This window comes from Podarcis liolepis, assembly GCF_965112155.1.
Source record: "Podarcis liolepis genome assembly, chromosome: 1".
In the NCBI taxonomy this organism is placed as follows: domain Eukaryota; kingdom Metazoa; phylum Chordata; class Lepidosauria; order Squamata; family Lacertidae; genus Podarcis; species Podarcis liolepis.
In genome coordinates, this window is record NC_139554.1 from 92,880,168 (window position 1) to 92,897,874 (window position 17,707).

A 17,707-nucleotide genomic window follows, 5' to 3' on the forward strand; every position below is an offset into this window, starting at 1 on the left:
TGGGATCTAAGAACTGCCTTTTTTATCAACAACAATATATAGTGCATCCTGTTCAAGTACACTGGTACCTCGGGTTACATACACTTCAGGTTACATACGCTTCAGGTTACAAACTCCACTAACCCATAAATAGTACCTCGGGTTAAGAACTTTGCTTCAGAATGAGAACAGAAATTGCGCGGCGTTGGGGCAGCAGCAGCGGGAGGCCCCATTAGCTAAAGTGGTACTTCAGGTTAAGAACAGTTTCAGGTTAAGAATGGACCTCCGGAACGAATTAAGTACGTAACCAGAGGTACCACTGTAGAATGTGAAGACTCTTCCCAGCTAATGAGTCCCAACTACACAGGAGAGGAGAAAATATATCCAGAGTCATTTGTTAACCAGCAGTGGAAGAGCAGGGGGCACAGAAAGGGCAAGTATATTTCAATCTAGATGGATGAGTTGTGACCCACATGTTAAGAACTGGTTCATAAGGGACAACTGCATATTCTTTCATATCATCAGGGTTCCTTCCAACTCTTATGATCCTATGATTTCTGATTTTGCCTGCTAGCTCAGTAGAGAGCTGACAAGCAACAGGTGTGCCCTGTGCAGCCCAAGATCCAGGGATACCACCTATGTATTCTTCCCTGTCAGGTCCACAGAGTTATTAGAAAGTATGCAAGCAGACAGCTGATCCTTTAAGCTTCACTTACAACTTTCAAAATGATTTCAAAATGCAGGATGTGCCTTAGAACCATATTCTCAAAGTCCAAAACTGCTCCACCGTCACCTTGCCTTAGAATCAGGACTACTGATCAGGGATGCACACATACAAATGTGTTTCCCAGTACTGTAAAGGTAAAGGTAAAGGTAAAGGTACCCCTGCCCGTACGGGCCAGTCTTGACAGACTCTAGGGTTGTGCGCCCATCTCACTCAAGAGGCCGGGGGCCAGCGCTGTCCGCAGACACTTCCGGGTCACGTGGCCAGCGTGACATCGCTGCTCTGGCGAGCCAGAGCCGCACACGGAAACGCCGTTTACCTTCCCACTAGTAAGCGGACCTATTTATCTACTTGCACCCGGGAGTGCTTTCGAACTGCTAGGTTGGCAGGCGCTGGGACCGAACAACGGGAGCGCACCCCGCCGCGGGGATTCGAACCGCTGACCTTTCGATCGGCAAACCCTAGGCGCTGAGGCTTTTACCCACAGCGCCACCCGCGTCCCATCCCAGTACTGTACCAATCATCAAAGCAAAAACTCTGCACTGCATTGCTTTCAATGGAAACTGTATTTGGAGGTGCATCCTTCCGAAACCAACACACTGCAGACAGACAGCATACGCGGATTCTCATCATCTCTGCACTCTGTTGCTTTCAGAGGACTGCACAGCCAAAGGTGTGCTCTACTGAAAGTAGCACACATTTGCATGTATAAATCCTAAACAACTGATGTTTGAATTTTTCATGATCTATACTGGTATCATCTATCTCCAAACTAAACCCCGGGCCTGCAAATTATCTATTAGGTGAAAAGAAGGGGTTCCAGAAGGTGTGAAACTCTCCTTGTACCCTTAACTAGGTATACAGCCTGTTCTTGCACATACAGTATCATGTGAAAGGGGCGATAAGTCATTGTGCTAATTCTGGAAAAATCCAGTATCCATCAGTCTTGCTCACATCTGCTCTGGTTTCACATCACTGAGAAATATTTTGCTTGGGCAATATGTGATTAAGTGGTTAATTTTTTGGCCACTACTGTTTTTTTAATTTTTATGAAGCAAGGGGAAGTTCCCTTGCCCTCCCCCTGAGCTGTTTGCCATTATGTTAGTGGCGTTCTGTTGCGTTAGTACAAGGATGGGCCACAGACAGATCCCAGCAGGAAAAACAACTCCTGACTTTTTACAAAGGGCATTAGGCAAAAGCAATGGGAGGATTGGAGAGGGGAGCTGAAGAGATGCCTGCAGAACAGGGGTGGTGTCAAACTGACTCCATAAACCCCAAGAGGGAATAAGGCTGATGACCCCCAGCACACGTGCATAAAGCATCAGAAGAAGAAAAAGACTGCTAAACTATTGGAACTCCCAAGCACAAAGAATATCTTCAAAATCTAATGCGCATAGTGGAAGCTGCCCTGGTACAACCAGCAACAAACAACAGGACGCCACTTCCTGCTGTTCATGTCAGTCCTTATTACATCTGAGGGACCTAAATCTTGACCCCACATTTCTGCATGTTAACCCATGTGGCAATAATGGCTAGAAGCATGCCACGCCTAATCCTTGTTAAGAGGCACTTGGAATGGAATTCAAGTAAAAGCAGGCCAGCAGACTCCAATGCTGGCTCACTTTCTTTTAAAACATGCCTGGGGAATCCATAAATCTCTGCCGCTAACCAGAAGTGTCACGGGTAGGGAGGAATAAATCTGTCCATTTCAGTCTCTCATTTTTCCAATCTCACGGTTCAGTCCAGTACATATTTCCACACCAGGTTTTCAAAAGTCTCAATGAAAATGTATCAGTATTTCAGCATGTGTTTCTCCCGCTTTATTCAGTTTTGAAAGCCATCTTCCCTAACAAAAATTCAGTTTCACTTCCAGTTTCCAACCTGTTTCTGAGCAAAAGGGAGCAATCCTTATGAAGAATCTAAAAGGCATTTGACCCGGAAAGAATCAAGAGTTCAGCAGTGAAGGAGGACAACTTGTCTGAACTGCACCCCTTCTCCAGAGATCTCAAAATCTACAAGGATTCAGATGTATCAGCAACACATCAAGCATAAAGAATGTGTTGCTGATTGTTTGGATCCTGATCTCTAAAGCAGACAACTAGTGCCAAGAGACTGCATCACAAAAGTTGCAAGAGGCAGGAACTCCAGCTGAGAATGTTTCAATCGAAATGAGCAAACTAAACCACACAAAAATAACATGGCTACCCCTCTGGAGAGAGAAAAGATTTTGTAACATTTGGGGCTTCCCCCCCCCCCATTCAAACATTCCTCCCCCTGCTCTACTACTGTGTGTAATTTTTGCAGAATTTTCTAAATTATAAGATATGGCTGAACTCTGATAGCAGGGGGAGTTTGCTGTTCTCCTTTGTGGTTACATTCCTTTAAATTATTTTGGATCGTCCTCAACTGATTCCAAATCATACCCTTTTGTTGTTGCCCCTATTATCATAACCATTTCCTCATAAAGTGCATGAATTATCTTATTTTACTTGCATGAAATATAGCATTGACATGATTCAACACGCCATGTGGCTTAAGATTCATTCCCCAATGTATGGGCTACTTTCATCCACAAACCACACTGTCTCCTTTTGACTTGCACTGCAATTAAACATACTGAATCACTCCTGGGAAAGCTTCCAGGCATCCAAGTCATCATATGCTAGCTATAAAACATGCTTTCACCTTCCTTCGCCATAGTAAAAAGAATATTATATGAGCCCTGTAAATTCACAATCAAAAGCACTATCCATCCTGAGATGGGCCCACCAGCTTGCAGAACTCTGCAGATATATCTTATTTCCAGATTCTCTGATCTGCACATAATTTTTAAGCTGCCTCGCTGCTGCTGATTGCTTTTGCAAAGTTTCTGGATTCTCCTCAGGGTGTTCTTGTCCTTCTGGGTTTGTCTGCCACAGAGTTTAATGACTGCCAGAGTTCAATTTGGCACTCGAGTAGCTAAAACTGTGGAGGTGGTTTCGATCAGCTGCTTCTGCTATTCACATCCAATTCAAGGAGCAGCATAAAGAAAGGAGACCAGGGCCCCAAAAGGATGGCTCTAAATCAGGTGTGGGGAACCTTTGGCCCTCCAGAGGTGAACTGCAACTCCCAACAGCCCCAATAGGCATAGCCAATGGCAAGGGATGATCAGACTACCCTTTGCAGTAGGCAAAACCCAGGACAGAATATTCCCAAAAATCTCCTCCAAAAAAAGAGGAACTTTTATTATGCCTACCTGAAGAGAGAACCTTCCCAGAAGTGCTCATCTCCCTAGAGTGGCTCACCTGCCCCCTACCACTAATGGCTTTTCAGTAGTGATGTGGAGTGGAAATTTTCCCAGCCCATTATTTTCCCACATTTCCCCCCTGTTTCCTCAAGTTTATTTAGTAACAAGGAACGGGTGTCAATTGTAAATACAATATTAGGCAGGCTTGGTAGTTTCAGAGTCTGGAGTCCTGTTTACTAAACAAAAGTAAAATGAATGTGCCAAATTAGATCCCTATTAAGGGCACCCAAAAATGTTCTGAAGTAAATTGAACGATGACCAAACGAGACAACCTTTGGGACTAGGGACTTTGGGCAGCATTGTGAAAAATTTATTATGTATCAGCATTTCCTTAAGCTACTTTGGAAGTTCTTTCGGGTGGAAAACAACTAGCTGCCATAGTTTCAAGTCAGTTTTTATTATGACTGAAAATACAATAAAAATATTTATTAAGTAAAACCACAACAGGCCCAATCATGGTGGTAGTGGCACAAGGTGGGGAGCAAGTATATTGGGTATGATCCCAAGCCAGCTTTAAATCACCTCCCCACTACAGACTAGCAGCAGCTGTGAGAGCAACTTGGGATCCAGCAGATCTCAGGCTGACTCTCATTACAGAGCCTTCTCCCAGGCTCTCCTGGGAGAAGTCTGCAAGTATCACTTGCCATCAGTAGTAGCTGGTGAGCTGAGCCGGCTGAAGCAAGTGGCAGGATGCCTCCGCTCAATCCAAACAACCCACAGCTCAGTGTAAATCAGGTGGTGGATTGCAGCCTAAGTCAGTCCCTGATGCAAATCTTACTTCAGCCACGAACTTAGGCAAGCCAGTGGTCTCTCAACCCAGTCCCCCTCCTTCCATCTACAATAGGAAAAGGATACTGCACTGAGAGCCAGCGTGGTGTAGTGGTTAAGAGCGGTAGACTCGTAATCTGGTGAACCGGGTTCACTTCCCCGCTCCTCCACATGCAGCTGCTGGGTGACCTTGGGCCAGTCACACTTCTCTGAAGTCTCTCAGCCTCACTCACCTCACAGAGTGTTTGTTGTGGGCGAGGAAGGGAAAGAAGAATGTTAGCCGCTTTGAGACTCCTTAGGGTAGTGATAAAGCGGGATATCAAATCCAAACTCATCTTCTTCTTCTTATAAGGTTGTTAAAAGAATTACAAAGCGAAAGTACATGAAGTGCTTTAGGCATTCAAAATGCACTATATAAAAGGATGAGTTTTCCAAAAAAAAATTATATTTTAGTAAGAAAGCAAAGAGAAGGATAAGCCTGAATTTAGCAGGACTCCAGTCCTCAGTAATGATATTACATTCAAAGTTCCAAAACACCACACCAACAGCATAATTACATTATTTCTAGCAAACCTATAGGGTACTAGCTTAGCAGTAAATGTGGCACTAGAAATCCAGGGTTACCAAATGTCAAACTGGCATCTGCACCATAGCTGGCAACGTTTCCCTTTTTAAAAAAAGGGAAATTCCCTTATTCCGAATAGGATTCCTTGCAAGAAAAGGGAAAAGTTGACAGCTATGATCTGGACTAGGGAGAAAAAGGAAGCCAAATTGCAAGAAGACAGGTAACACGGTTCCTCTTAAGGTTAATCTAAGCCATTTTCCTTTTCAGTTCCTTTGTTGCCGCCACTGTAGCTTTCAGTATTTAATCCTTGAAAAGAAGAAATACTGCAGACCTAACATCTGCAGATTTGTGAGTGCCCAGTATGACTCAGGCTCAGATGACTACTTAAAGGTGGCTCTCGCTACACAGGCCATGGAAAGTATGCTTCATTTTGCAAGACACTACAGTGTTGTACGAGTTCACGCTTACCGTGATCAAGGCTGAACTGCAAAGTCAGGCAGTTACCACAGAGCCATTTTACCACCGGTTCAAGCGGTTTATAAATATTGCGAAATAAAGCTGTATGTATCTCGCTTGCCCGTCCCTTATTTCTGGGATGGTGTACATAAAGCTGTCTGCATGTATGTGAACATTTTGCAAGTGTTGTCAACAGGATTAAAAAACTTAAACTCTACAGCATGGATTGGGGAACCTGTGGCTTTCCACAGATGTTGCTATGCTGACTGGGGCTGATGGAAGTCCTAGTCCATCAACATCTGGAGAGCCACTTAGCCATCTCTGTTCTAGTGGCTTGATCTGCACATTATTACCAATACATGATCACAGTCAAATGCAGCACCCTCTTCCCTTCTCCCAGATAACCATTTAGTAACACAACACTTGTGGCGTTTTGTGGGTTTCCTCGTCCATTTCACCTCATTAGCTGTTGGCAGAGACCTCAGAGCACAACATACATAACTTAATGTTACCAAGAAAGTGTGATTTGGGGCTGCAAATCAGGAAGTGATTTGGCCGCACTAGTTTCACATGGCGAATTTGGCTTTTGGAACATGCTTTCTTCTGATGACAACGTAGGTCTAGCATCTGAAGCCACATTTTCCTGTGCTGAGAAGAGGTCTTGGTGCATTGGCTTGTAAGCAAATGTCTTTTGAAATGTTTTTGCACAATCGGGGTGGGGTGGGAACCTGTGACCCTTCAGATGTTGCTGGACTCCCATTTCCCAACAGCCAGTAAGGCCAATGGTCAGAGGGGATGGGAGCTGTGAAGTTTGACCATTTCTGGAGGGTCACCTTTGGCTTAAGAAAACGATTAACAGAAGATCTTGGGGGGAGGAAACTCTGCACAGCTCACCCTTCACATCTGAGAGCTCTTACAAGATCCAAGTTGGACAGGAAAATGAATTATTAGATCGCCTCACACTTACCTGAACAGAGTACACCTTTATATCTTGGACAGGAGAAGTCATCGCACTCGCAGAACAGCCCATATATCTTCCCAAATTCGCTCTCGAAGCAGACGCAGTGGTTGCAAGAGCATTCCCCTCGGCCATTGCAGACCCGCTTCCCTTCAGCTTCACGGCACATGTTCTGGTACATGTTCCCACTCTCGCCTTCCTCACATTCACACTTGGCTCCCACGTGGCCCGGATCGCAGTCACATAACCCACACACGTGGGTGCCGTTCCCACTGCACTTGCTGCTGCTGTGCTCTATCTGTTTGGTACATCCGCACACGCAGTTGTAGGTGACGGTCACCTCCAGAGTGTCCCGAAACCAATCCGGCCTGATAGTGAACGTATGCGAGGTGTTCTCAGCGGGGCAACTCCGAGCTTCTACTGATATCTCAAAGGAAACCTGTGTGGGAACAGTGCAAGGTAGGAAGGGGAAGTCATCAGAAGCCTTAAAAAACTCAAATGTTTTGGCAGAACCAGCTCTACCGTTGGACAGGTTGAGGCAGCTCCCTCAAACAGCAAATGTGGGGGGAGGGGGAGTGAACCAAGGAACATATACCAAGTCAGGCTATTGGCCTATCTAGCTCAGTATCGTCTAAAGTGACTGGCAGCGACTTCAAACAGGGTCTGTCTCAGACAAAGACTGAACCTGCGACCTTCTGTGTGCAAAGCTCTACTACTGACTGATGGACCTTCTCCTTAGACACCCTGCCATTCCCCTGGGCATCCTCAGCTAGCCTCCTACCGCCCCCACCCCTAGCCCTGGATATAGTGTTGGATGCTGTTCTGCTGCCACTAATGAAGTAGGATTCAGCCACCAGTCTGATCAGGTTCTGTCTGCAGAAGGGCAGGCGGGGCTGCTGCATTGTCCTGCTCCACACAGAATAAACATTAGAAGTGTAGTTGCATGTGAAGCCCTGTTTACAGCCCAGGTTGGAGCTCCTAGGAACAACCTTCAAAAGGAAAAAGCAAGGGCAAAGATATCCCTTCCATTGCAGCAAAACCTCATACCATTTCAAGCAATGGGAATATTTTTGTTAAGTTGTTCTTATTTTGCTTTGAAGGAAAGCTCCCTCCTCTAGATCTGCAAGTCTTCCATCCTCCCTGTTACATTTGATTTTATTCTACTGCCATTGCTCTATTCCAGGCATAGGCAAACTCGGCTCTCCAGATGTTTTTTGGCCTACAACTCCCACCATCCATAGCTAACAGAACCAGTGGTCAGGGATGATGGGAATTGTAGTCCCAAAATATCTTGAAGGATGAGTTTGCCTATGCCTGCTCTATTCTGTTTGTGTATGCTACTCTGGGAACTTTTTTTTTTTAAGAATGTGTTATAAATGCTTAATAAATAAAATAAAAGTGCAATTATCTCTGCATGCTAAGGGAGAAGTCGGTCTGAACAATGATTTCCTGTTTTCAGATTGAAAACATTGTTAGGGCTTGCCTTAATCCCCCCCCCCCCCGCTAATTTTTGTTGCATTATTATAGCTGCTAACCTATACAAACCTACCTGGAAGTAAGGCTCACTCAACTCAATGGGACTTATTCTGTATAAGCATGCACACAGTTGTACTTTGAATTGCAACTGTGAATCCTTTATTAATGAAAATGAACAAAATGGTGTTGTTGTTTTTAAATGATTGCATCCACAAGCTACCAAATGCCCACAATATTATGATACAAAATTCCCCCAAGTGCCATGTTTTTAAAAACACATGGCATAAAAAACCTGTCAAACTGGTAGATTCTGCAATGATACAAACTACCGTATTTTTCGCCCTATAGGACGCACCTTTTCCCCTCCAAAAATGAAGAGGAAATGTGTGTGCGTCCTATGGGGCGAATGCAGGCTTACGCTGAAGCATGGAGAGCGAGAGGGGTGGGAGTTCCCGCCGGGCTCCCAAGGCTTGCGGACAGCAGCCTGCAGCCCGAAACCCGGGGAGCGCAGTGGGGCGCACCCTGGACTTCGGGCAGCTCTCCACAAGCCTTGGGAGCCCGGCGCAACTTCCCACGGGCTCCCAAGGCTTGCGGATAGCAGCCTGTTCTAGGGGCTGGGGTCGGGGGAAGCTCGGGCTTCCCCCGCCCCAGCTCCACGCCTGGGGGGGGAATAATTTTTTTTTCTTTATTTCCGCACAAAAAAACTAGGTGCGCCCTTTGGGCCGGTGCATCCTATGGGGCGAAAAATACGGTAAACACAGCACTAGATATTTTTCTCTTTGAGAAGTGAAGGCCAATGGCTTAGACTGCAAATAAGTGTTGTCTCTTTTATTCCCCCCTTTTCTCCCTTGTTTTTTTTCCTTTTTTTAAATGAACACAAATTTGCTGCTTGGAGAAAGCAGAACTGTTGCTAATAAAACAAGGGACAGCCCACCCCTGTAAAACACAGCGGCACAAATGGAGCAAAGGAACTGATTTATGAAACTTAAAAGTATTTACATATGTCAATGCAGCATGTTAGCTTTGCTCCAGGTTTATCTATCAGCCGGTTTCTGATGTACTTCGAAACAGGCTTGGTTTGAAACACACAGTGGGGATGGGGCAGTCTCTTGGCTCTTTCAAAGGGTCACTGAGAATTCTCCGTTTTATTGAAATCCCAGCCTGCTCTGCTCTTCTGTGCCAGATGGCAATGTGCAGATGGGACACTGCAGCAAGTTTCACTATTAGCAACCCCAACAGTGCTGTCCTCGATTCAGAAAAAGCACAGGAAAGTCTAGAGACCTGCAGGGGTATGAAGGAAGGAGTATCTCTCCTCCTTCACAAAGGAAAACAGATCAAAGAGTCAAAGCTTAAAAGGTTTGCTGGGAGGAGCCCCAGGATTACACAGACCATAGAAGTTTCCTAATCCTGTGATCAGAGCAGATCAGAACTCACAATACCCAGATTCTGTCTTCTTCAGGGGAACAAGCATGAAGCATCTACAGCAGGCTTCCTCAACCTCGGCCCGCCAGATGTTTTGAGACTACAATTCCCATCATCCCTGACCACTGGTCCTGCTAGCTAGGGATCATGGGAGTTGTAGGCCAAAAAATATCTGGAGGGCCGAGGCTGAGGAAGCCTGATCTACAGTGCCTTCTCCCAATGTGTGGTTTGATATATTAGTTTCTGTTGGGTAACGATGGCACTTATTGAAAATGCCTATGCAAATAGGCCTTGTTCATATTCCTTGGTCCTTCTCACTTAAGTGTTAATGCACATAGGCCCCAGTTCACACTGAATATTTGACACACTGCGCTGGATGTAAGCAAAACCACAGCTTGCATCAACATTCTACTGTGCTTAAAATCTGCAGGCTGAAGCCACGTGGGAAGGTGATTATAGTAACAGCTGAGGAACGAGCACTGGAAGCAAAGAAGGCGATTGTTTGCAAATGCTGCTTTTCTGACTTCTGTCTGTCAAGAGAAGGAATCTGCTTCCCCAGCTCTTTCCCAGCACAAATGCAAGGGGTTGTGAGCATGCCCCGACAATATAAACTCACGACTAGCCAAGTCCAGATTAGTGCTCACTGATCTCAGATTGCAAAGTTGCTGCAAGGTAAATGGGGGATAAGGCCCCTTGAACTCAGTGGGGCTTACTTCTGACATGCACAGGAATGTGCTGCTACCCTGTGAGCAATGCAAGGAAAATTAGTAAGCCAGCTGATGAGGAAGTTCAAAATGAGAATAACGCATTAAAACGCTTTTACCATTTTCAAGATAGATTGCATAATGCATGGAATGGAAAGCTGCTTCCCTCAAGCCCAACACGTTGTGGCCTTCCAGTTTCAAAGCAGTCCTCAAACAGAATTCACTGGCAGAATTTTGTCTCTCTTTTTCAATATCAGACCTGGAAGCGATCCTCTTAAACTCCTATCTCTAAACTAATAAAAACTCCATTTATGTGCCACTGTTGAGGGCACAGCCCACCCAAGGCAGCTCAGAATATCAAAAACATAACAATGAACAATCTTACAGCCATCTAAAACTGACAAGGGCAGCAACATTAAGTTATCAAAGGCTACTTAAATAGCAGAACAATATAACAACTAACAACAGCTATATTCTGCAACGTAGCTCCCTGGGTGGAAGGATTTTTTTTACAAAGAGGCTGTTTGAAGAAGGTGGGTTTTTAGAAATTCATGGTGCCGAGGTCATAGGCACCTCTGAGAGGAGGGAACTCCTATTATTGAACTGCCTCAGTTATTCCTTTCATGGGAGCCCGATGACCCATATGCAATTCTACCAAGATTAGTTCCTATTCTGTCCGCTGGATAAACAAACTCACCGTGTCTCCTATCTGAAGATCTGCACACTTCCTGACTCCAGGGTATGACAAGCCATCCTGACACGTGGCTGTGAAAGCCAGGTTGAGGTCCTCAGGGTTATCCCAGACAGTTAGCTCTACTTTAGATCGGATACTCTAGGAAACGAAAAGAAATAAGAGTCCCATCAAATAAAAATTTTAAAAAGCACATATATCATTTCACTTCTTAAGACATTTGTAGGAACAAACTATGCACTAATGGGCACATCAAATTATATGAAACAGCACAGTGATCTAAGCTAGTATCCATAGTAGCGATAAGGAGCACCTCCCTTCTTCATCAGTGCCACATTCCATAGTTCTTGATGCCAGGGAAGGTTCCTGTTTCTAGCTGTTAAGAAACATGTTTAGGTTGTGAATCATAGAAACATGGCTGAGAAATAATCTTGCCTCTTTCCTGGAAGACCAATCCCAATATTGTGGAAATAATTGGGCATAACCACCACATATGAAAGGAAGTGCCTTGCTTTCCACAGTTTCTCCAGCACAGAGAGAGAAGTTGAATGATTTATTTTATGAACAGCATATGAAGTAAGATACCACCAACAGAGTAATTTGCTGGCATTTTCTTTTATTCCAGCTGAGTCTGAGAGAAATGGAGGTTCATTCCACAGAGCGTTCCAAGAATCACTTTGTATTTGAATTTAAAGGCCCTGGGATTTTACTGCTTGTGTATTTGAGGATGAAGGGAAGTATATATACAGTGGTACCTCGGGTTAAGTACTTAATTCGTTCTGGAGGTCTGTTCTTAACCTGCAACTGTTCTTAACCTGAAGCACCACTTTAGCTAATGGGGCCTCCTGCTGTCGCCGCGCTGCCGGAGCACGATTTATGTTCTCATCCTGAAGCAAAGTTCTTAACCCAAGGTAATATTTCTGGGTTAGTGGAGTCTGTAACCTGAAGCGTATGTAACCCAAGGTACCACTGTATAATTAATAAATAAACATTATGAAGAGAAAAAATGGCTCTTTTAGTATTATTGCAATTTTGTCTAATGTACGTCTCAAAGTTGTTGAGGGGTCTGGTGGCTTGGGATATTATAATAATCACTGCACTTCCTAAATCTGTTCTAAGGATTCTTCCAAACCTCTTCACCTGCAGTGATGTTTGAACTGACTAAATCCCCTACATCCCCTCTCCAACCAAGAAACTTCACGGAATATAATTGTCCTACTGCCAAGCCCAGAGTTGCTTCTCCACCACTTGCCCTTTTGCCTGCACGCCTTCTCTGTGATGCTTCACTCACTGCCTCGTTCCTCTTCATCAGTATTCCAGTGTTAGCAAGTGGGCAGTACTGTACTGGCTTTCCAAGGAAAGAAACAATGAGTTGGGCACACGTAACTATAATGGTGACTGATTGTTTATCCTTCACTCATTACCATTGCTGTAAAAATAAGTTCAAACCTTTTATGGTCCCCCACTCCTCCCTTCAGGGTCTTTGTTTATAAGCATTCTAAATAGCTATAAAGATTCATTGTCATAGTCTGGTGACTTTTACAATGAGATAAACAGGATATCAAGGATTTCCAAATCAAAAGCAGAGTAGCGGAAAGTCTCTGTGTTGTGTGTGTGTGTGTGTGTGTGTGTGTGTGTTTTAAAAAATGCATCTCTGCTGGATTCTCCAATGTTAACATGGCTTGTTTTTCAATAGACCCGCCATGCTGCTCTCCAGATATAATTGGACTCCCAGCTCTCATCAGCCCCCGCCAGCAAGACCAATGGGCAAGGACAATGAGAGTTGTAGTCCAACAGCTTCTACAGGGCACCATGTTGGCTATGGCTGTCTTAATACATTAAAATACCAACGAAACTGGAGACTAATTACTATTATTATTATTATTATTATTATTATTATTATTATTATTAATAATAATAATAACTTATACCACACCCATCTGGCAAGGTTTCCTCAGCCACACTGGGCGGCTTCCAACAAGAAATTCTTCGACTCTAAATAATTCCAAAATTCTTGTGGCATACACAGCAACAAATCATCTGCTGCCCACATGCCAACTATCCTCATCAGCCTCCCATACAATCAAAACAAACGGAGGAAATGGGAATCCTTCATACATGCCATCTCCTTTTCCTGCTGTGATCTTTAAAACAAAAAGATGCTGCCAGTCAGGACCAGTATTACTAGGTTGAATGTGCTGCTGCCTTTATTATTCAGCATAAATCTACCTTTCTTATCAGGGCAGGGTCTATCTACAAGTCAAATACAGGACAAAGGGGACCACGAAAATATTAACAAGTAGGTGCATGCCCATGAGTGGCTGATTTCCTTTCTCCAGGCAGCCTCTTTTATAGTCCCAAAGAGCCAATCGGGGGACAACATGGACCACCACGTTGCATAATGCACTTTTGACTTCTAATAGGTATCCATGCAGCCGAGCTTAACCTCTAAGCACTGCTCCATGGGAAGAGACTAAAAGTGCTTTTCTGGCACTCATGAGGGAAAGGGAAGTAATCAAAAGGAAGTAATAAACACTCTGGAACAGCACTTCTCTGTGTTGAAACATTATAGAGAAAACAGTCAAGAAACAGGATTAACAATGAGAAATCGGATAACAGGAATTCAAGCCAAGAGATGAAACCGTTAGAGCTCCTATTTTGGCTTCAATCCATCAAAGCAAAATAATTTTATGTTCTTATACAGCACCTATGTACAAAATCACCTGCATACGGTATGAGAAGATCCAACCTCAGAATCTCCGCCAAAAAGCAAGAGAAATAATTCGAAGCGGGTAATTTGTGTAAGCAGACAAATATCTGTTCATTATTTATTTACTGCATTTCTATCCCACCTCAATGTGATTTTAAGCTTTTGGAGCTTTTTTCATCATGTTGCCGTGCATCCAGGCTTCTCATGACATTTGAACGATTCGGCAAAATTCCCCCAACGCCATTTTTACACCCGAAAACCAGGACATATCAGGAATTTTCCTGATATATGGCAAGCCTGGGCTAGTGGGGATTTGAACTCCAGTCTCCTAGGTCAGGGGTCTGCAACCTTTAAGACAAAAAGAGCCACTTGGACCCGTTTCCGAAGGGGGGAAAAAACTGGGAGCCGCAAAACTCGTCATTATAAAAATAACTTTTTTGTCACTTTTTTATTATTTCTTCATTTGACCCCTCAGAATTACTCCTCCTCATAGAAATAAACGTTAAATTAACAAGTTACCTTTTTTGGTGTGTGTGTTCTTCACTCCCCTTCAAAACAGTGACCAGCGTACATGCCCCCTTTCAATGCAGTGACCAGCGTACATGCCCCTTACAATGTAGCGGGCGGGCGGGAAGGTAACGTCGGGATGGTGTGTGACTAACACATGCACCACCCCCATGCGACGTCACAGCCAGTACAGCGCCCGCCACAGTGGGAAGTGTCAGGGCGCACAATGCACCTCCTCCCCTTGCTAGTATCCGCCCCGGAGCCGCGGCAAAGGTGTAAAAGAGCCACATGCGGCTCCGGAGCCGCGGGTTGCAGACCCCTGTCCTAGGTCCTAGTCCAACACTCTAACCACTGCACTAGACTGGCTCTTCTGTAGTTCAATAGAGAAACTCAAATGTCACAGTTACCAGGGCAGAGGATGGCTGGTCAACAACGATGATGGAGGATGTGTGAAGCAAGAAGAAACAACTAGACTGAGAATCTGAAGAGAAATGGACTGTAGTAGTAAATTTAAGGAAATCCATAGATTTACAGTGCAGGACACAAGTTCAATTTTCTTACCAGCTAGGTGGCATCAACTGCACACACCTCCTTTCATGATATGCTTGCAGAGTGGCACGATGTTATGTCTGCTCCCCAGTACCACACTTGAATGCATCTTTTATTTTGAGAATCCTTTGTAAACCACTTTGAGACCCCCTTGGGGCCACAGAGAGGGATGTAAGTATTCTAAATAATTAAAACATACAGACGAAGTTGATGACATCTAAACACCAAAAGTGAAAAACTCACATTGTAGGCCTTGACTATAAGCTGGATAATATTTGTAGAGTCTTGATTTAAAATCTCTACCGTCGTTCCAGGAATGAGGGCAGTAAGGTTCTTTTTAAAGAGAGAGAGAGAGAGAGAGAAGTACACAAGAGAAACAAGTTATTTAAAAACAAAGGAAATTATATCCTCTCATAAGTTTCATCAATATAATTAAAAAGCCACGATTTTTTAAATGGGAAAAACATTGGTCCTTGGAGACTTCTGTTCACTAACATTAATTAGACGGAGGAGAATGGGAAATTTTGTTGAAAGAGAAACAAGGTACTTTGAGCCTCTGAACAGTGCAGAGACATAATTCACTTTTAAGTAATAAGATTTAAGTAACGGCAGGCTAGGCTGAATACACTTCTGTTGGCAACGTTCCCAAAATAAGGATTAAATCCCATAGCTATTTCTGGTGCCTTCATGATCACCAATGTTGATCTATTCACTTTAAGAAGCTTAGCTGCTTTTCACTGAAGCGCCATTCTGAAATTAACTGAAGAATGAAATTGGGAGGAGGGCGCACTGCAGAGCTGCTTGGGGCTGCAACCCTAACCCCACTTATTTGGAAGTAAGCCCTACTGAATGCCAGCAGGACGTACCTCCCAGTAGACACGGTTAGGATTGCAGCCTGATTTGCACAGAGGCAAAGCTCCCAGGGCTTAAAGCCAGACCATAAGCACATTCTCAAGTGCTTTTTAATTCCAAGCAGCTCTTCCTTCCTCCGAAGTACTAGACATCTTAACACATTCTCTCCTCTCACCCCAAAACTCCAGTGGCAAAACTGCCACCTTGCAATCTTAATCAGACCTGAAAGAGTCCTTTCAAGCTTCTCAAGATTGGGGCAAGAATGGGGAAGTTTCGAAAACAGTGGACAAATCTGCAATTGAGAGCTCCCAGGGTGCCTGCATGTGTGAAAATACGCCATATTCCTGCATGTGTTTATTTGTGTGTGCATGCATGAGAGTGTGGCCCACATCCACCTTGGCATGAAACCCCTGGAGGAGCTACAATGGCTCAATGCAACCCTCATAAAAGATTATCCACCCATGGAGTGGGGTGACTTTCAAGGCCCACTCTGACTCTACTGACTTCCCCCTTCACTTTCCAGCAGGTTTCAAACAGGAAACCAGTTTCTTCCTCTTTGCGCCTAACACTTACCTTATAAAGAACATAGTGACTTTTCGTCACTGCAAAAATTAGGTGTATATTGTTCTCAGCTAGTTTCTCTGCAAGAAGAGCAAGAGAAGGATAATCCTAGAAAAAGACAAAGAAAGAGAGACCAGTGAAGACAAAGAAAATGAATTATAACTGCTTTGCAACTCTAATCCTATTTGCCTGCGAGTAAGTTTCATTGAAGTTAACAGGGCTTCCTTTTGAGTAGATATGCATAGAACTCTGCTTTAAAAGACTCCAAGCGTATACAATTATAGCTAAGCACACACATCTGCAAATAAGAGATTTCCACACTGTGGATGTACTTTAAGACCTATTTCATATTACGGCATCTGTGTGTCAAGGAACGGAACTCTGTGGCTCATCCAAACTAAAGCTGTATTCCTGGTTTGCCATCAGTTAAGTGAACTCATTATGATCACGTGAAAACTAGGCCAATTCACAGGGTTGTTGTTATAGAGGTAAATTACAGAGAATTGCCAGGGCAATTACCCAAAATAGGCAGCAATAAAATTCAAGTGCTTTTATTACAGTAAAACAAAACAAAAACAAGAGCAGGGCAAGTTAGTTAAAACTTGACAGGTAACAACTCAACCCACCCACACAATGGCATACATGAAGAAATGTGCCTTCCGCTGGCACTGAAAACTCAAAAGAATCAGTGGGGTGACGAATTTCATAATCAGGGAGCCACTACCAAGAAGGCCTCCCCTGTAGAGCTTAATACCCAGGAAGGCCTATATGCTATAGTGGACACTTCATCATTTAACTAGTTTCCAAGCAAATTAGTCGCATTAAGTCAGCCAAGGAACAAATAAATAGGCATGCTGCTCAATTTCCCACCAATTATGGGGTCAGCCGTTCTCTTTACCCTTTTTCATTACATCCCAAAACCTCTTCTCAGGAAGTTCTGCATAGCTTTCACTGAGCCATCATGGCCTCCCATCCAGGCTAAGACCTGACTGTAACCATGTGCCCACATTATTATTCTCAGACTATTCTCTGCACTCTCAAAAGAAAATATAAACCAGTGGAGCTCTCCCTTCCAGCACCCCCCCATTACCCATACAAATGGCAGTGAAGTAACAGCAGGAGAAGGCAGCATCTTGCCCCAGTATAAACAAGTGAAGGAAAACTTCTCTCACGTCACACATTTGGAGCAAAGAAGAGAGCTCTGACAATAGCAATCCACTCTGTTTAGGCCATGTATCCATCACCTCCAGCTCAGAGAAAAGCTTAGTATGAATGCGCTATTAAGAATACTGTTTATACCCTCCACTTCTTGTTACATATAAAATTATAGGCAAGACGCTGAATAATTTGTACAGACAATTCTGAATACCTAACCTTTAGTGCCATCTGAATCCCACAGAAATTAACAAGACACATATTCCATGAAGCTCATTCACCTGGGAGTTTAGGATTGCAGCTTTAAGAATTTATCTATCCACATTAGTACTATCCATTTCAAT

The 17,707-nt window shown here is 44.0% G+C and overlaps 2 protein-coding genes across 2 annotated transcripts in view; one reads left to right on the top strand and one right to left on the bottom strand.

The window, feature by feature from the left end:
• The window catches only part of UMPS (uridine monophosphate synthetase), a 53,238-nt gene that overhangs the window by 31,144 nt on the left and 4,387 nt on the right, over nucleotides 1–17,707 (top strand). The window lies entirely within an intron of this gene.
• ITGB5 (integrin subunit beta 5) overlaps nucleotides 1–17,707 on the bottom strand; it is a 77,576-nt gene that overhangs the window by 20,408 nt on the left and 39,461 nt on the right. Inside the window, exons 7-10 of the mRNA XM_083489318.1 lie at nucleotides 16,221–16,316; nucleotides 15,039–15,128; nucleotides 11,036–11,170; nucleotides 6,746–7,175 (exon numbers count right to left, since the gene is read on the bottom strand). Of these exons, the coding sequence (XP_083345444.1) occupies nucleotides 6,746–7,175; nucleotides 11,036–11,170; nucleotides 15,039–15,128; nucleotides 16,221–16,316 (751 nt within the window). The remainder of the gene's footprint in view (nucleotides 1–6,745; nucleotides 7,176–11,035; nucleotides 11,171–15,038; nucleotides 15,129–16,220; nucleotides 16,317–17,707) is intronic.